The sequence below is a fragment of the Poecile atricapillus genome, chromosome 3 (genome assembly GCF_030490865.1).
Source record: "Poecile atricapillus isolate bPoeAtr1 chromosome 3, bPoeAtr1.hap1, whole genome shotgun sequence".
Taxonomy (NCBI): domain Eukaryota; kingdom Metazoa; phylum Chordata; class Aves; order Passeriformes; family Paridae; genus Poecile; species Poecile atricapillus.
Genome location: NC_081251.1, coordinates 101,502,200 through 101,518,380, shown reverse-complemented (window position 1 = coordinate 101,518,380; position 16,181 = coordinate 101,502,200). Strand labels below are relative to the sequence as shown.

Genomic DNA, 16,181 nt, shown 5'->3' with positions numbered 1-16,181 from the left:
GTGTTTGCTGGCAGCCTCCACTTTCCTTTACCATTTGCTCTATTAATCTAGTCGCTACACTTCTTGTTCACTGCATAATTTCCAAATAATTTTTTTCCTTCTAGCTCCTGAATTTCTCAGTACCTGAGAATAACTACAGCTGTTTTGGGACTTAAATATTAGAAAACACTGCTGTATGCCTAGATGTTCTTTTCAGGTAAACAAAGCTGGAAACAATTTTCCTGACCATTCATCCATCAGTGACATACACTTAAGTGGCACTGAGCCATTTTTAATTTTAATCATACTGTAACATTTGTCAAAAGCAAGGATTTAACTGCAAGGCACCTTTCCAGTATCCTTGCTTACTACCCACAATAGCAAACAGGTAATCTGTGTTCAGTCTGTTATGCTTAGTGTCCTAGTCCAGGCACCATGATGCCCTAAAAATTTGTTTCACACAACTCATCTAAATCCTTTCTCTCTCTTCCCACATATAAAACAGGTTTCTGGTGACAGATGTGGGTTCAAGTGGTTCATCTGTTCCACTTTAACTTACTTTAATTTACTTCTGTGACTTGCTACACCCTTTACTCTGAAAGAATTAACCTCACATCCAAAGTTTGCTTTTTAGATGTTTCAGTTTCACTATGGGTCTTTAGCACTCAATCCATGAGCCTTTCATTTAGAATGTATTTGATTGAGAGGCCAGGTTCCTCCAGCAAGGACAGCAGTCATCTCTACTGATGGGCAGAGAGACTTTTTTTTCCTATTTCATGTGCTGTAGAAAGTAGGAAAAGCCTCCAACTGAAAAATACATATTTTATTGTGGATAATGATCTGTATTTAAAAGAATCAATGGCAGTTCTTTATGACTTTGTTTGAAAAGAAATACCAGATGTTTTACCTATAGTATATTATCTTAGGCAAAACAAAGTTCACTGGAAAGGATAGCAGAGGCCAAAGGCATCTCAAAAATGCCAAAATCTGAAAAAAAAAAAAAAAGTATATATATCCTAAATGTGATTTATAAAAATACTATCCCTGTGTTTTTCCTCAGTGATGCTTCCTAATCTATCTGTTAACAGCTCATTCACTGAAAAATTTTAAGTTCTTTTTTCATTTAAAGGTATCAAACTGTTCTGCAGCTGCCTTTTTGGACCAAATTCTGGATAGGTATATAACTATATATATATCATATAATGGAGTTCCAGTGTATAGATGGAATTATTTTTTTCTTCCAGAAATAAGATTTTGTAAGGAATCCCAGGTTTTTCAACCCCATGTCCTAGTAATTTTATTAATATAAATATTATATAAAATAGAAAAAAATATACACAAATTTATAAAAAAGTGATTTATGGATCTGCATATTAAAAATGTAATTTAAAACTTTGATTACATATAGAAATGAAGAGTGGTTAAACTGATTTAATGACCACCTACAGGAAGGGTTAGGAAAGAGGTACGACATGAAACCCCGTGTATTAAGCTGGACAAACGCTGCATTGTCTCGGTTCAAGTCGCTGGTGGTGAAACAGCGCTCCCTGATGCCCAACAAGCGACTTGGAAGTCCAAAAGCTCCTTTCTTCCCGATATTCTTGAATGACTTGTTCAACAACCTTCTGAAAATTGTGGTTAATAAAAAGCAAAGCTGAGAACCAGTTAATTCCACTATCTCATTCAGAGGACTTAGAGTCAGGTAAAGTTCTGTTTCCTTGTTGGGTTCAGGGATCAGCCCCTCCATTTTGATGTTTATCCTTAATGCTTCCAAGCCGAATCCTTGAGTCATCCCCATCTCAGTCCTACCTCAGGCTGCAGAGTCCTGCAAGGAAAGAAAGGTAGAGCTGTAGACATTCTCACAGCTCTCTCTCACAAAAGTTCAGTTTCCTCAAGAGTCTGAGCCAATGTTGTGCAATGAGTCTGAATCAGAGCAGAGACCTGAGTCCTGGCAGGTTGAGGGAAGTACACTGGTGGAAGAGTCACAGTACCTGTTCAATAACTTGATTGTGACAGATTTTTGAGTGAAAAAATCAATCTTTTAGTATTTTGTTGCAGAACCACCAGCCCAAAAATTATATTAGATGTGGTAGACCTTCAGGAAGCCCCGTGTGGATAAAGATTGACATTGTAAGTCACTTTTTATTGTAAAGGTGTAAAGAATAAGGAAGCATGCGTGTCACAATTATCATTGCAGCTTCGTGTTTTGCAATAGGGAAAAAAAAAGCTGATTTTTTTCTGGTCTTAAAGATTTAGATGGTTATGTGGAAGTTTCTGTAACTTGCCATTCCTCTGTTTTTCACAGCTATCAAATAAACAGTAGTTAATTGATGAGTAGTTTGAATTCCTTAGATGAAAAGTAGTATGGAAAAAAGAGAACAATTAATGCAGGGTAAGTCAGTGTGAATATGTGTCCAAGAAGACAGAACCTCAAAGAAACAGACTTTTGCCCTGCTGCTGTACTTCAGATTATCTCCGCCCTGGTGCCAAGTTTCCTGATTTCAGCCTGTTCCATACAGAGATGTTGTTAGTTGGTACATTTACTTAGCATGATCTTTTCCTGAATATGCTCACTAACTCAGAGCATGTAAATAATTCAGCAAATTATTAATAGAAGATAAGGAAGGTGTAAAGAGGTCTCTCTTCTTATTACCATAACAAATAAGGCCAGGTACGCTCTAATTGACCTGCACAGGGGGAAACAATGAAAATGGGTGTATGTCTTGCCATTTTCCTAGGAGAAATCTTTAGCTCTTATAAGAAAAGGCAATAGTAAGATTTCACACAGAATCCTATTAGCAAAGTTGTTGGTTTTTTTTTTTTTCATTCTTGTTACATTTCAATAGACTGCCTTAGACTAATTGCATACTACTACTTGCATTAATTGTCTCTGTGGAAAGGTAGCAGCAGGGTATCCTGCACCTCTGTTTAATGATCTCTAGAGTCAGGTATCTCTCCTCCTTCGTGTCCCACGTCTCCTGGGGAGACATTCATCATCCTGGGGCGATGTTTCAATCATAGAATCATTTGGGTTTCAAGGGACCTTAGAGACCGTCTCGTTCCAACCCCCAGCCATGGGCAGGAACACTTTCACTAGGCCAGTTTGCTCAGAGCTCCATCCGTCCTGATCTTGAACACTTCCAGGGATAGAGCATCCACAACTTCTCTGGGAAACTTGTCACTACTCTCACACTAAAGAATTTCTACCTAATGTCTAATCCAAGCCCATTCCCCCTTATCCTGTCACTGCATCTTCTTATAAAAAGCCAGGGGAGGGCGCGACCAAGCAAGCAACAAGCAAGCAGCTGAGAGACCCCAGCCAGGCTTGAGACCGGCTCACGGACGAGGGGAGCAGGAGCCGACACCGCCATGCCCAGCCCCCGCCGTGCCCCGCTCCCATTGGCTGCCGCGCCCTGGGCGGCAACAGGCGGGGCGGGAGGAGAGAGCGTCCCGCCGTCCGATTGGCCGAAGCCGGTGCCCAGCGCACGCTGATTGGCTGCGGGAGGCGCCACTCGAGGTGCGGAGGCGTGAGGGGGAGGCCGCTGAGGAAGGCGGGGAGGGGCGGGCGCGGGCGGCTTTGAGCTGTGGCGCCGGGAGCCAAAGCCACAGCCTCGCCTCAGGGGCCTTTCGCTCCCCTGCGGCAGCCGCCCCGGAGCTGGGGAGCCTCATAGGCTGCTGTGAGCCAGCCTATCCCCGCCGAGAGACCTACTGAAGGCGTAAATACATTTAATCCCGCCAAAAATACCCTTCCTCACTCTCCATTTGGTATCCCCTTAAATTTTGCGGTGACAAACACCCCAGGTCTTTTTCCTAGGTTGTGCCTTCAGGGTTTGTCCAGCTTGAGGGATAAGTTTAATTCCCAATGGCAATTCGGAGCTCAAGACTTGATTTTAATGTTACACGGCTCAATCACAGTTCTGCTGCATTAATTCTATTAACATACCTTTTTAAAAAAGACAGTCACAAATTGGAGGGGAAGAACATAGGTTTCTTTTGATAGGTCTAAGTGTGTGGAGCTACAAGGACCTGACAAACAGCAACCTTTCCTGGAAAGGCTCTTTTCCCATTTTCCAAAGTTGACTGGAAAAAGCAAAATTGAAGGCTCCTTCTACTGGATTAGAAAACAAACAAACAAAAAACCTAAAAAAAAGCTTTATAAAGTTTGAACTAAATCAAAGAACTCTAGGTGGCTGTCTCAGGGCATTAGACTTAGATAATCAGTACTGATTATCTAATTTTCTATCATCTGACATACAAGCTCTACTGAAACATTTCATGTGAACAAAAGAAATGTACTAGTGCTGAAACTGACTATTTTTGTAGTTAATTTCTTCTTATTTTTTTAACAGGAACCTTTGCTTAACGAAATGAAACACAATCTGGTGTGTCAGACACCTCCCACTGTCACTGTTCATGTAAAATCGAGTGCATCCAGATCACACCAGCAAAAAAAACTTACTAGACTAAAGCGACCTGCTTTTAAAGACCATCAAGAAAATTGTGAAAAAGGGGTTCCTAGTCAGAAATATAAATGTCCAAAGGGACCATGTCTAGTTATACAGCGTCAGGAAATGACAGCTTTCTTTAAATTATTTGGTAGGTTAATAATGTGAGATATGAATGAATTGACTGAACAGAATGTTTTCAAAGCTCAGTAATGTTGCGAATGCTTTTTATATCTAAACTAATAGCAATTCTTTATCAAAAGGTTTTGTTGTTATATTTTGGTGTATAGATATTTAATGCTTAAGTTGAAAATACAAGGACTACCAAACTGATGAAAAGTATCTTTTTTAAATTACAAATGAAACCAAGGTGCTTTCCTACTTTTTATTTTATGATAATTTTCCTTCCTATTTTCTCTTACATTTCAACAAATACACATAAAACAATGTGCATCTTGTATTACACACAGCTTTAAGAAAGGGCTTCTTGTCTCTTAAATGTGTTATTTACTGTGGGAATAAACTTCTGGGGTGAGAAGTGGAATGGGAAGTTGACCTAAGGAGCTGGAACATCTTTATTTCTCTTTCATATAAAATTTTGTATTTATTTAATTTAGCAAAGACATTAAGTAATAGTGGAAGATTACAGCTGGTTTTGACTTGACCCTTAAATACAGAAGTGAATGAGAGTTTGTTTGTGGTAGCTACTGTACATGGCCATGGACGATGAAGCACTGACCAGAAATAAGCAAGTATTGCCCTATAAAGGCTGCCATGTAATCAAGGTGCAGGATCTCAGCTGTCTGTAGGTCCTCTGAAATAACGGTGTACTATCACCTGGAAGCATGTAACACAGGAAGAAATTATGCAAATAGAAAAAAATACCGGTTATTTTTCACTTTCACCTGCTGTTGCTGTTACTGAGAATGAATGTAATGCAGTCACCAGATTTTCCACCTTGCCTTTCTGGTAGAGCTGTTGTCCTTTGTGATGTAAGCTTTTTTCATATATGACCTCTCCTCTGCCTCAATTCCTCTGTTCCCTACTGCTGGGTCTAGCTTTTTTTCTTTTATTTGGCTTAATGAAAGACCATCTGTTATTTATTTGTAAATACCTTCTAACATAAACAGTTTTGGTGTTTGAAATGCTACAGCTTTCTCTTGTTATAGATGATGATCTAATCCAAGACTTCCTTTGGATGGACTGTTGCTGTGAAATTGCAGACAAGGTAAGCATATTTCCTTCTTAGTTAGTAAATATACATTGAATGAGAAATCTGCCCTTAATTACTTGATACTTTAATGCAATACAGAACATCATCTTTTTCTAATAGTTTCACATGGCAGTTTCAAGAAACTTAATTCATACTTTCCTCATTGTTGAAAATCATGAAAGTACCTTGGTGCGAGACGTGTGAATCAATTTAGGAAATACTATGCCTAAATAACACATTGATACTCTATTATTTTACATTTTAAAACAGTATCTCTTGGCAATGACTTTCGTTTATTTCAAGAGAGCTAACTTCACACCAAGCGAGCATACCAGAATCAATTTCTTTGTGGCTCTGTAAGTACTTTAAAATTATCTGGTTTTATTAGGAAAAACTTTGCATTATTTCTTTATGACTCTGATAATTATGTGATGATACTTCCTTGAGGGAGTATCTAAACCTGACCACCTGGCACCCCTAGGGGATGGCAGAGGGGGCTGGAACTATGTGGTCTTTAAAGTCCCTTCCAACCCAAACCATTCTGTGGTTCTATGACAATCTACATATAGTACATAAATAGTGCAAATTCACCATTCCTCCTGTGATGGAACAAGCTTGAGCAGCAGACAGGGGTTGCTTGTATTGGTGTAATGATACAGAGAGTGGCATTCTGCCTACCAAACTGAATCTGGGAGCTTTTTAAAGCTTTACAAGAAATATATGCAGGACACAGCAACATATATGTGGCTCACAGGTGCTCGTATAAAACCTTATTTCATATCTTCGCCAGCCTTTAAGGCATTTGTATCAAAACATTTCACCCTGACAGGCATCTCAGGAGTAACTTGTTATTAAGTTTCTGTCAACATGATTTAAATCAACTGTAAAAACATTGCTAGAGAATTTCTGAAAACTCTTTTTAACAATTATAAAATGCCTATATTATACTTTGAATCAACAATCCATCTTTACCAGGCCTACCTGACCCTCTGTATTTGGCTATACCTGCAGAGGGTTCTCTGTTTTCTGTCACGATGTTATGGTGCTCTGGTCATCTTTTCCTGTAACATCACTTCTTAGATGCTCTGATTTGCACACTACTGCAGGGGCAAAGGTGGCTGCTCCTTCTCCTGTCACTGGTACTGGGGGTGACACCCACAGAGCACAGAGGAGGGAGCCCTCTGACTCCAATGAAGGGGGGAAAAGCCAGGCCAGAACAGTGAAAGGATTAGAGGGGACAAAGGGTCTGGTGAGACTGGACTAGAGAGAATACTGGGGTCAGAAGCAAGTGAGAAAACTGGGGAGGAGACTAAAAGTCCTAATTTTTTTAAGTGTGTTTAGTATCAGGTGGATTCAGAGGAAGTAAACATTTTCATGTTGTCTGAGAAGACAACCCAAAACTAAAAGTAACAGATCTGCCAACAAAGGGAAGAACAGAGACATTAAAAAAAGTAATTTAAGTTTTTGATTTATAACTGAAGCTAGACCTGTATTTAGTTGTTTGCTCCTAATTTAATATGAGCAATGTAATTTTCTAAGCATAGCTAAAACCCATAAAATATAAAAAGGTAAAGTTTAAGATTTCACAGGATAGTTTTAAGCCTTATTTAAAGAATCAAACAGAAACTGTTCATTTTAGTTCAAGGGTTTCTTGCCAGCTTGGAGAAATGTGTCAGAATGTGTTAGATAAAAACTCTAGGGTAAAACAATTTTTATAAAAGCTTAGGCTTTTTTACCCAAAGGATGCCTATGGAACTAATTAAGAAAATACTGTGTTCCAGAGAGAAGGCTGTATTTTGTTAGTGTTTTTTCCTCACAATACTAGGAAAAAAGAGCCACTGCAATATGTCTGTTATTTTATGTTAGAAATCATTATAGTATAGTAGTTTAAGATTGAATAATATTTACAAACATAAACATATATATATATATTTGAAGGTATCTGGCAAACACAGTTGAAGAAGACAATGAAGAAGCAAAGTATGACATTTTCCCATGGGCTTTGGGCAAAGCCTGGAGAAAGCTCTTCCCTGATTTCTTAAATTTAAGAGATCAACTGTGGAGTAGAATTGACTACAGGGCTATTGTAAGCAGACGCTGCTGTGAAGAGGTAGGGAGGGAGATTTCATATTGTAGATGCTGAAATCACAACAATTAACACCAGCTAGCACTTTAGCTCTGTACAGTTTTTTCCCTAAAGTAACCAGACATTCCGTGGGAAAGCAAAGATGCTGTTAAAATGTAATGGTCCATTTATCCTCCATGATATTTTTTCCTTCTCCATTTAAAATACATTGTTTGAAATTATGTTTTTTAAGTAAACTAAAAATTTTATATTGCATTACTATTAAAAGTGAAGTTTCTATTGGACAGAATCTGCTTCATGCAAGTATTTTTTAATTTTAAATCTACCTTCATTTGTTTCACTTCATCTACTTTAGAAATAATTTTGTGTGCTTTACAATTTGTAAGGAAAAAATATATTCCTCACTTTTCAGGTGAAGTGTTTACCTGGAAAAACCCTTGTCATGCTTTAAGTACATAGTGCTTACTTCCAGATGGTGGAAAAGAAAATCTCATTTACTCTATAGGCCCACTTCTGGGGATGGGATTAGATGCTATGGGAAAAGCACAAGGAACAAGGCGAGTGCAGGATGCTTTTCCTTGCATACCCTCCCCACTTCCCACTGTCATTATTTCAGTGATGATGAGCTCTGTCAGCTGATGTTCAGTCGCTGGCTGAAGACATCACCTTGTGTCCCACATGCTGAGCATGAGCTGGTGTTTGTATGACTCATGTGAACATACAGGGCTGGAAGCTGGGATGTTTCCACACCTGACTGGTATCGGGATTACTTACTCCTGCCTAAGGGAGCAAACTTTGCAATGGGACAATCTGAGACAGATAAGAGATGATGCCCATGTCAGCTACATGAATTCCCTGACACACACTTACTGGATCTCTTGTTTTTAGCCATATGTTTTCCCATTATTTTTACTCTTCCCGATCCCATGGCTGCTCCCACAGGTGATGGCCATTGCTCCGACACATTACATCTGGCAGCGAGAGCGCTCTGAGCACCACAGTGGAGCTCTGAGGAATTACAACAATGAAGCGCAGCTGCCCCGAGGACCCAGCGCTACTCCTACAGACTGCCAGCTCTGCGGTAAGAAAGGCAGATTCGTACGACTCGGATTATCATCCTCCTCCTCATCTACTGACACCTTGGAGATGATGGAATTACATTCATCCCAAAAATTGAAGGACACCTTTTCAAATGAAAAAATGCTCATCGACTCTCCTTCTAACAGAGCCCAAGGTATGGTTTAATGTTGTGAATAATTTTCCATTAGTTTAGGCAACCAGGGCCCTATTTGCCCTTCAGAGTGCTGAAGGGACAGCTGTCTCTCCCTCTCACACATGCAGGTACCTTGGCAGAACTGTGCTTTTACCCTCACAGATTCATTTTTATTTTCACATATTGTATCTTGACTTCCTGGAAGTACCAATCACTTTACATTGAGTAAATTGCTTTACATTCATATTACTGTCATCTGCTACTACTAGGTTTTTGGTTGCATTCCAGTCTATTTAGGCATTTATTACTACTCTTCCATTACAAATGAAATTGAGAGTCCTGATTAAACACTTATGATTTGCTGGAACAATAAAAATACCGGTGTGTATAGAGTGCAACCAGGCAACCTGCAGCATGAGTGCTGGAAGGGGACCAAAGCTCTGCCTGTCAACAACTGTTTCGATTTTGAAATAAGCACAGCTTTATCAAGTGAACACATCCACTGAATTTCAGTATCTCTTAAAGGTATGCTTTAAGAACTTTGTTCTTAGAAAAACCGATAGTCACCAGTTGGAAGCCAGCAAGTATACATTTCAAAAGGCAGCCTTTGATCCCTTATTTTCTTACTAAAATTTTTTTCTCCTTATTTCTGGTAGACTGTCAGAGCCAGTCCAGCAAAAGGCAACCATGGAGCACCCTGAATCAAGATAAATCCATGGACTGGTTTATATGCAATGGAGAATGAAATGCACCTGATAAGACAGAAACAGATACTGTAATCTGCAGAACAGTCTGGGCTGCATCACAACACCAGATGTGAGGATTCACTTCAAATTTTTCCCTTTACGTAGTGGGATAAGGGCATTTCAAACTTGTTGCGAGGTAGAAATCAGAGTACTCCTTACTTAAGAGTTACACAACTTGCAAAATGTAGCATCTGCTTTGTTATGTTTTATTTTATTCTGATACAATACACAAATTAGAAGCTATGGAGGCAGCAGCATCAAGAATGCAGTGGTCGAAACTTTCTCAGCTTGGTAAGGAATGCTAATTAAAAACAAAAGTTACTACTTTAGTATTTCATTACACAACGATTATTTTATTATTATAAGTTTTATTGTTTTATTATATCGGTACATAACAAATGCTAGTACAAAAAAAAAACCAAAAACAAAATAAAAAAGTAGGTTTCTTTGAAATAAAAATTCCCCTAAACATTTAAGATAAACTTTTTCCAAGTGTCTTACCTGAATGAGCTTCCTGACAGTGGGATGGTCGGGCAATGTAAGGCACAGAGTGGTTTGTTTCACCAGCATCACTGAGTGACTCTGTGACAAGGACATTTTTTTTTTTACTCATTCCCACAAGTTTAAGACTTACATGCAGACTACAGTAGACAATGTGCATGTACTATTTTTCCCTGACATGTTTTCTTTTTTTTTGTTGTCACCTATCATTATATTCAGAATTCTTTGTTCTAGTATGTATTTTGCAGATTTGTATACTGTATATTTATTTACATCTGTCATATAAATATATATATCTATGACATAATTTTTGGATTTGCCAGAACAGCATAACTTTAAAATAGAGCACACTGGCCACCATTTCTCCTAAGTCCATCAGGGTCCTCTAAAGCAGCTATAAGATGACTATAAAGAACTGAATTGTCTTAAAAACCAAAAATTTGAAAACAGTAGTAGAAGGGCAGTCATTCTTTTTTGCAAATTGAAATTCATTTACTATTTAGCCCAGATTCTAAATACGATATTTAAACTTAAATAACAATTAACAGTCTGTTTTAAACCTGACAAGGTATATGCTATGCTGTCTAAAACCTTGCCTATTCTCAGCTGACCTAAGAAAAAACACTTTCTTCTCCTACCCTGGATTATCAAAGTGCAGTAATAGAGTATCTCATCAGCAGTAAAGTTCTTACCATTGTATTTGCTTTCTTTAAGAACTGCTTGATCCTGAATATGGATTTCTTCATATTCATTTTGAGGTAATTCTTCAATATTTTCTTGAGTTTCCACCATTTGGCTTGATTTATAATGCTTGAGTTTAGCAGGGAGGACTGACCAGCTTCTGTGAGTTACCTCAATTATCCTTTCACACAAAAAAGGAAGTTTGCAGCTCCGTATTCTGTCTAAAAGCTCAATGACCTGTGTGATACTTTTGAAGAAATGCAAACAAAAAGTAGTATTTTGAAAACTCAAATCACAAAATCTCAGCTCTACTGACTTTGGCACATTCTTTACCTTTGAAGTTACACAGGTCCTTCAGTTTTAGGGTAAAGGAGCAACCTGACTGTTGCATTGGAGAACAGTGCGGTTACTTTGAGGATGCCGTAAGCCCAAACTTCACTGACCTGAATGAGAACATTCCCCAGGTAGATGCCAAAGGATTTGGCCAAGTGTAATTTATACTGAGTACAGGTCCCAAAGAAAGTTATATGGGGAAAAAAACCCAACTTTGTTAACCATTTCATTAATGCTGGGTGTGTATTTCAGAAGATGCTTGGTTTTGTGCCAAGGCCAGGTAATGCCTGCATAAAGGTGCCAGAAAGAAACACTTACTTTGCTAAGTACACAGCACACACCCCACCTTGTTTCAGGCTTGGGTGTACAACAGGCAGAGCACACTGAGGGTTCAGCATATCCAAAACTACCTGCAAGAGAAAAATATATTAATGTTTACTGTGAATACGTATGTACATCTATCAGTGTAATACACAACATGGGGAAGAAAGAAAAGGTTATGGAAAAGAGATGCATACAGCCACTTTTATTGCTGCCTCTCAAAACCTGAGGTGCACACTTATGCAAAATGAAGCCCTCTCTACTTCCAAATGAATTTCTATTGAAACAGCAACTAGCATTTGACCAACTAAATAGGTCTGTAGGAAGTTAAGCATCCCAGTAATTAAATCCCATAATCCTGACAGTAATAAAAAAATTTAGATGACTACATTTACTAACACATTTGAATACCTATTTCTCAAATGTGAAAAAAAAAAAAAAAGAAGATTGTTCAAATGCATAAAAAGAACACGTTATCTTCACAATATCTAACTTGTCAGTTTCAAAATTAAAAAAACTTCTGTCTTTGGCAATTTATCCATCTTCTGCTAGGAAGCTATTCAGATTGTAGAACAATGGGATATACAATCTCTGATCTCTTCTGCAGGACTGTTACTTAAAACGTTTTTTGCAATGTTATTTTTATGCTATGTATTATATTCCTTTGCTTGTACCGTTTTAAAAATTGGTATTTGTTTAAGCATCTGGTAAATAAGTGTTCAAAGTAGTTTGTCAGCTTGACAGGGAAGAGTGATTAACATGAAGCTGTTTTCCCCAGCATGACTCCTTTCTTAGGAACTCTAGATACAAAGAAGCAGAACAGGCTAGCAAGACACAGCATATTCAAAATTACACAGTAGTTACATTGTGCATTCTATATAGCTGATAGCAAAGTGGTCACACAGTTATGTATTTAATAAGGTTTTCTATTCTTTTAAAATTTAATGCTGGAAATATGTCATATTAGTATCATAAAAGTATCAGTTTCTCAAAACGACTTGGTCTTCACTTACAAGGCAGGAGTAATTAATTGTAGCACTTCTATAGTACAGCTTTATCAGTGTTTCATTTGACAACCTGTACCTGAAACCTTGAAAACACTTGTATCTGACAAAAAAAATTACACGTTTCTTTCACTGATGAGGAAGTGGATTATTATTTCTCATGTTACACTTGATATGGGAATCCTGTTGTGAGTGTGAGCTCTAGAGGTTTCCATTTATGGAGAAAAGACGTGTCAAATGGGGGAGTTGTTTGGATTCACTCACTGCATCAAGTGTTACAGATTTCATATCTGCAGCAGCTGTTGAAATGTCTTTAAGAATGAACTCCACGTTATCTGGCCATTCGTCCATGTGTCCTATTTCCCATGCAGAACGCCAGTGCCTGTAATTCTTCTTAGCTAAACTATGATGATCATCTCTGATTTCATAACTTAGAACACGTCCTTTGGGCCCAACTGAAAACAAACAGAAGACACTCCACTCACCACTTTACACTGCTGTTTTAAAGACCTGGGAAAAACAAAACAAAACAAAAGCAAAACACAGTCTATAACATAAGTACACCTTTCCATCTCCACTTTAGGAAATTATATCATATGAAACAATCAATGACAATCTATGTTTCCTTTAAATTTAAAACAAACATATGCAGAAAAAGTGCCGTGTTAATATCCTTCTGCTAGAGCAGCCAGAGGTACCAGCTGAGAATGCTGCACCAGTGCTCACAGCTCACAGGCTAAGGAAACCTGCTCACTGACCTCAGCCCCACAGACAAGTTTTCCAGCGTACTCTTTGATTTACCCACGTTTGTGTAATTTTCCTGTTACTGTCTGCAACAGTAATAAATTATTAAGTCTAAATTTACTATTCTGAAATTTACCATGAGTCCAATGTACAATGTTTCTCAAAAAGGAAGCATTTCCAGGCTGTGCAGGCAGACAGCAGTGCACTGCTGTATTATTCCGTATTTGTATTACTCCAATTCTTCAAGCCTATTCCACCGCTCACTTCTGTCTCCCTGCTACTTTGGAACGGCTGCAGGGAGCTTTCAGGAAGCAGCAGCTCCCTGGGTGAGTTCTGTGCCTTTCTAAGCCATTTCACTTTGCAGTCACCAGGCTCCTTCCCTCACCTATGTGATCCCACTGTGAATCCATTCAGATGACTGAGTAAAAGAAGGGATGAATTTCCGAACAGTCGCTCCTTGATCCTGCATAAGAAAAAGGCTAGAACCAGCTTGTAAGAAATGGAAGGTTTCAGCATGTTACCTTTGATCACCTGAATCAGTTGTAGAGTCACAGTACCAACTCCTTGTTACTTCAGATTATCAGTTTAGAAACATCAGAAAAATAAAATTCTTCACACTGGGGGTGTCAGTCATACCCCCACTCATTCAAAGTAATTCCTACTTTTCGAAACTGCTTTGAAATAGCTAAGCAAAACTTAATTACTGTGAAGCTACAGTATGTCAAGTTTGCAGACATCATATTTTCCAGTTCTCAAAGGTTTTAAAGTCATGGCAAATACCACTCTCTTAACTTTATCCTGTCATGTTTCATGTCAGTAGTTTCTGGGAATGATTAAAGAAAGAATGGAAAAGAAAATATCAAATTAGTAACAAGAGATGAATGAAATCTGTTAAATCAACAAGAATTTTGGAAATTAAATAATTCCGTGGACATTGGTAATGTGTCCACTAGATCTGAATTCCAGCATTTACCCACATAGCAGCTGTTTTCCTTGTTGGGTATCACTGGTGTGTATTTAATGGTGGCAAAAGCAGCCACCATTAGGAAACAACAAATCAAATCTGTTTATTTCTATGTCAGCACCAAAGTGTGTTCAGTTGTGACTAAAAGTGGCTGCATTTGGTGCCAATTTAAATTCAATAAATTTGAAAATAGCAATGCAATTTCATAGCTTTTTCCCACTCCTCAAAATGGAGCTGATCTGGCACACAACAACTGCATTCTTCCCCTGGATAGGGGGGAATGGTAATGCCAATGGAATTACAGCCTGGTAATGGAATTACAGCCTGGTAATGCCAATGATTTTACCAACTTGGCCCATTTACAGCTGAATTAAAGTGTTGGACAAGATTGAAAAACGAGAAGAATAATTGGCAAGTTCAGGTGTGCTTATATAAAACAGTGGAATACCCAAGACAAATAAATCAGTTGCTGTATTTAGTGAGAGCTAACTTTTGCCTTAGCCAGTTACAGGCATTCCATCTCTTTGGGTTTTGGGTCTGCCTGTAGGGCAAGGTGAGGAAAGCTTATGACTCTTTCTTTCCCTCTCTCTAAATGGAAAGAGAAGCACTGATATTTATCTTCTGTTTGGTCAGCTTCTAGCTCCTACAGCAGCAATGGTTGCTTTGAGGATAATGCCATATTAGTTTCAAAATCCCAATGGAATTAAAAATTCTAAACACTAGTTTATTCCAGAAAAATGATCAGAAGAAACCAAGCAATAGCAATAGTAGGAGGTAGGAGAGAGGGAGCACAGGTGCAACTGCTGACCTTGAAATTTGGGCCCAAAATATCAAGACCAGCTGCAGTTGAGAGATCTTAAGGCATGGTTGAAATGGAGCTTTCTGTGAGGCCTTCGGTAAGCACTTGCACTACAGCCCTCTAAGCACAGTCAGAATGGTTCCAAGTGCCTGTGCTGATGTAACTCTCTCTCAAGTCAACGAACTACACGTGAACGTGTGAACTGCAGTAAAGCTTTTATGAGCTGAGTAGTAAGGACCACGAGAGCCTAAAGCATCTGGACAAAAAAACCAAAACCCTCCAAGCTGCGGTAAAGAAATAAATTCTGTGTTGTCTAAAGCCAGTTTCTCACCTGCTCTTGACAGAAACAAGCTCATTGCACCCGACCCGCTACCACTTTCCAACACGGTGTCTCCTGGGTGGATATCCATCATCATTAACATAGCGCTTATATCCTGCGAGCGAGAAAAACGCGGCACATTACTATCTGCGAAAAATTAAAGGTGAGATTCGGCCAGCGACCTCCCAGCCCCGGCCGATACCTTGGGGTAGGCGATGGTGGGTCCCCGCGGCATGAGCAGCACGTATTCGTCCAGCGAGGGCCGCCTCAGCAGCAGCCGCGCCCCGCCCGACGCGAGCAGCACCTGCCCAGGCAGCTGCCCGATGATGTCGCGGTGGGGCAGGACGCCGCCGGGGCTGCTCAGCACCGCCTCCGCCGCCAGCCGGCACAGCAGCTTCAGCGTCGTGTTGTGCTTCCTCCGCAGCACCGCCAGCGCCAGCTCCCCGGCGCGGAAAGGGCCGGAACGGGGACACGCCGCCTCAACCCGCGCTTGACAGGAGGCGGCGGCCGCCGCCACCTCCTCCTCCTTCTCCTCGGGGGGAGCCTGAGGCGGCGGCACTGCCGCCGCTGCGCACCGCGCCACAGCCGCTGCTTCCTCGGGAGGCAGCAGCCGCCTCAGCCGCTCCAGCGGCGACAGCGAAGTCTCCCATGCCCGCCTCCGAGGCTTCCCGTCGGCAGGAAAAGAAGATGACGAGGATGATGATGAGGAGGAAGATGAGGATGAGGAGGAGGCGGCCGCCCGCCGCAGCGCGCGCCAGGCTCTCATGGAGCGGCCGGAGGCGGGAAAAGGGGGCGCGGCTCACGCTCACGACTGTCACCCCGTGCGCTTGCGC

General features: G+C 40.0%; 2 protein-coding genes across 4 annotated transcripts; one reads left to right on the top strand and one right to left on the bottom strand.

Annotated features, from left to right (window-relative positions):
- Positions 1–1,436: 1,436 nt before the first annotated feature.
- On the bottom strand, positions 1,437–16,168 carry TRMT61B (tRNA methyltransferase 61B). 3 transcript variants are annotated; one of them, XM_058836586.1, is made up of 7 exons: positions 15,551–16,168; positions 15,361–15,463; positions 12,787–12,977; positions 11,516–11,607; positions 10,876–11,111; positions 10,184–10,264; positions 1,437–1,804 (listed from the first exon to the last, which is right to left on the bottom strand). In XM_058836586.1, the coding sequence occupies exons 1-7, from the start codon at positions 16,112–16,114 to the stop codon at positions 1,785–1,787; spliced, it is 1,287 nt and encodes a 428-aa protein (XP_058692569.1). In that variant the 5' UTR covers positions 16,115–16,168; the 3' UTR covers positions 1,437–1,784. The 3 variants fall into 3 exon arrangements, with proteins under 3 accessions (XP_058692569.1, XP_058692567.1, XP_058692568.1); XM_058836584.1 differs by lacking the exon at positions 1,437–1,804 and adding an exon at positions 5,146–5,261; XM_058836585.1 differs by lacking the exon at positions 1,437–1,804 and adding an exon at positions 9,855–9,983.
- Positions 4,347–9,681, top strand: SPDYA (speedy/RINGO cell cycle regulator family member A). The gene is made up of 6 exons (XM_058836587.1): positions 4,347–4,575; positions 5,594–5,652; positions 5,908–5,993; positions 7,576–7,747; positions 8,666–8,957; positions 9,593–9,681. Exons 1-6 carry the CDS (start codon positions 4,347–4,349, stop codon positions 9,679–9,681), a joined length of 927 nt encoding a protein of 308 aa, XP_058692570.1.
- Positions 16,169–16,181: the final 13 nt, after the last annotated feature.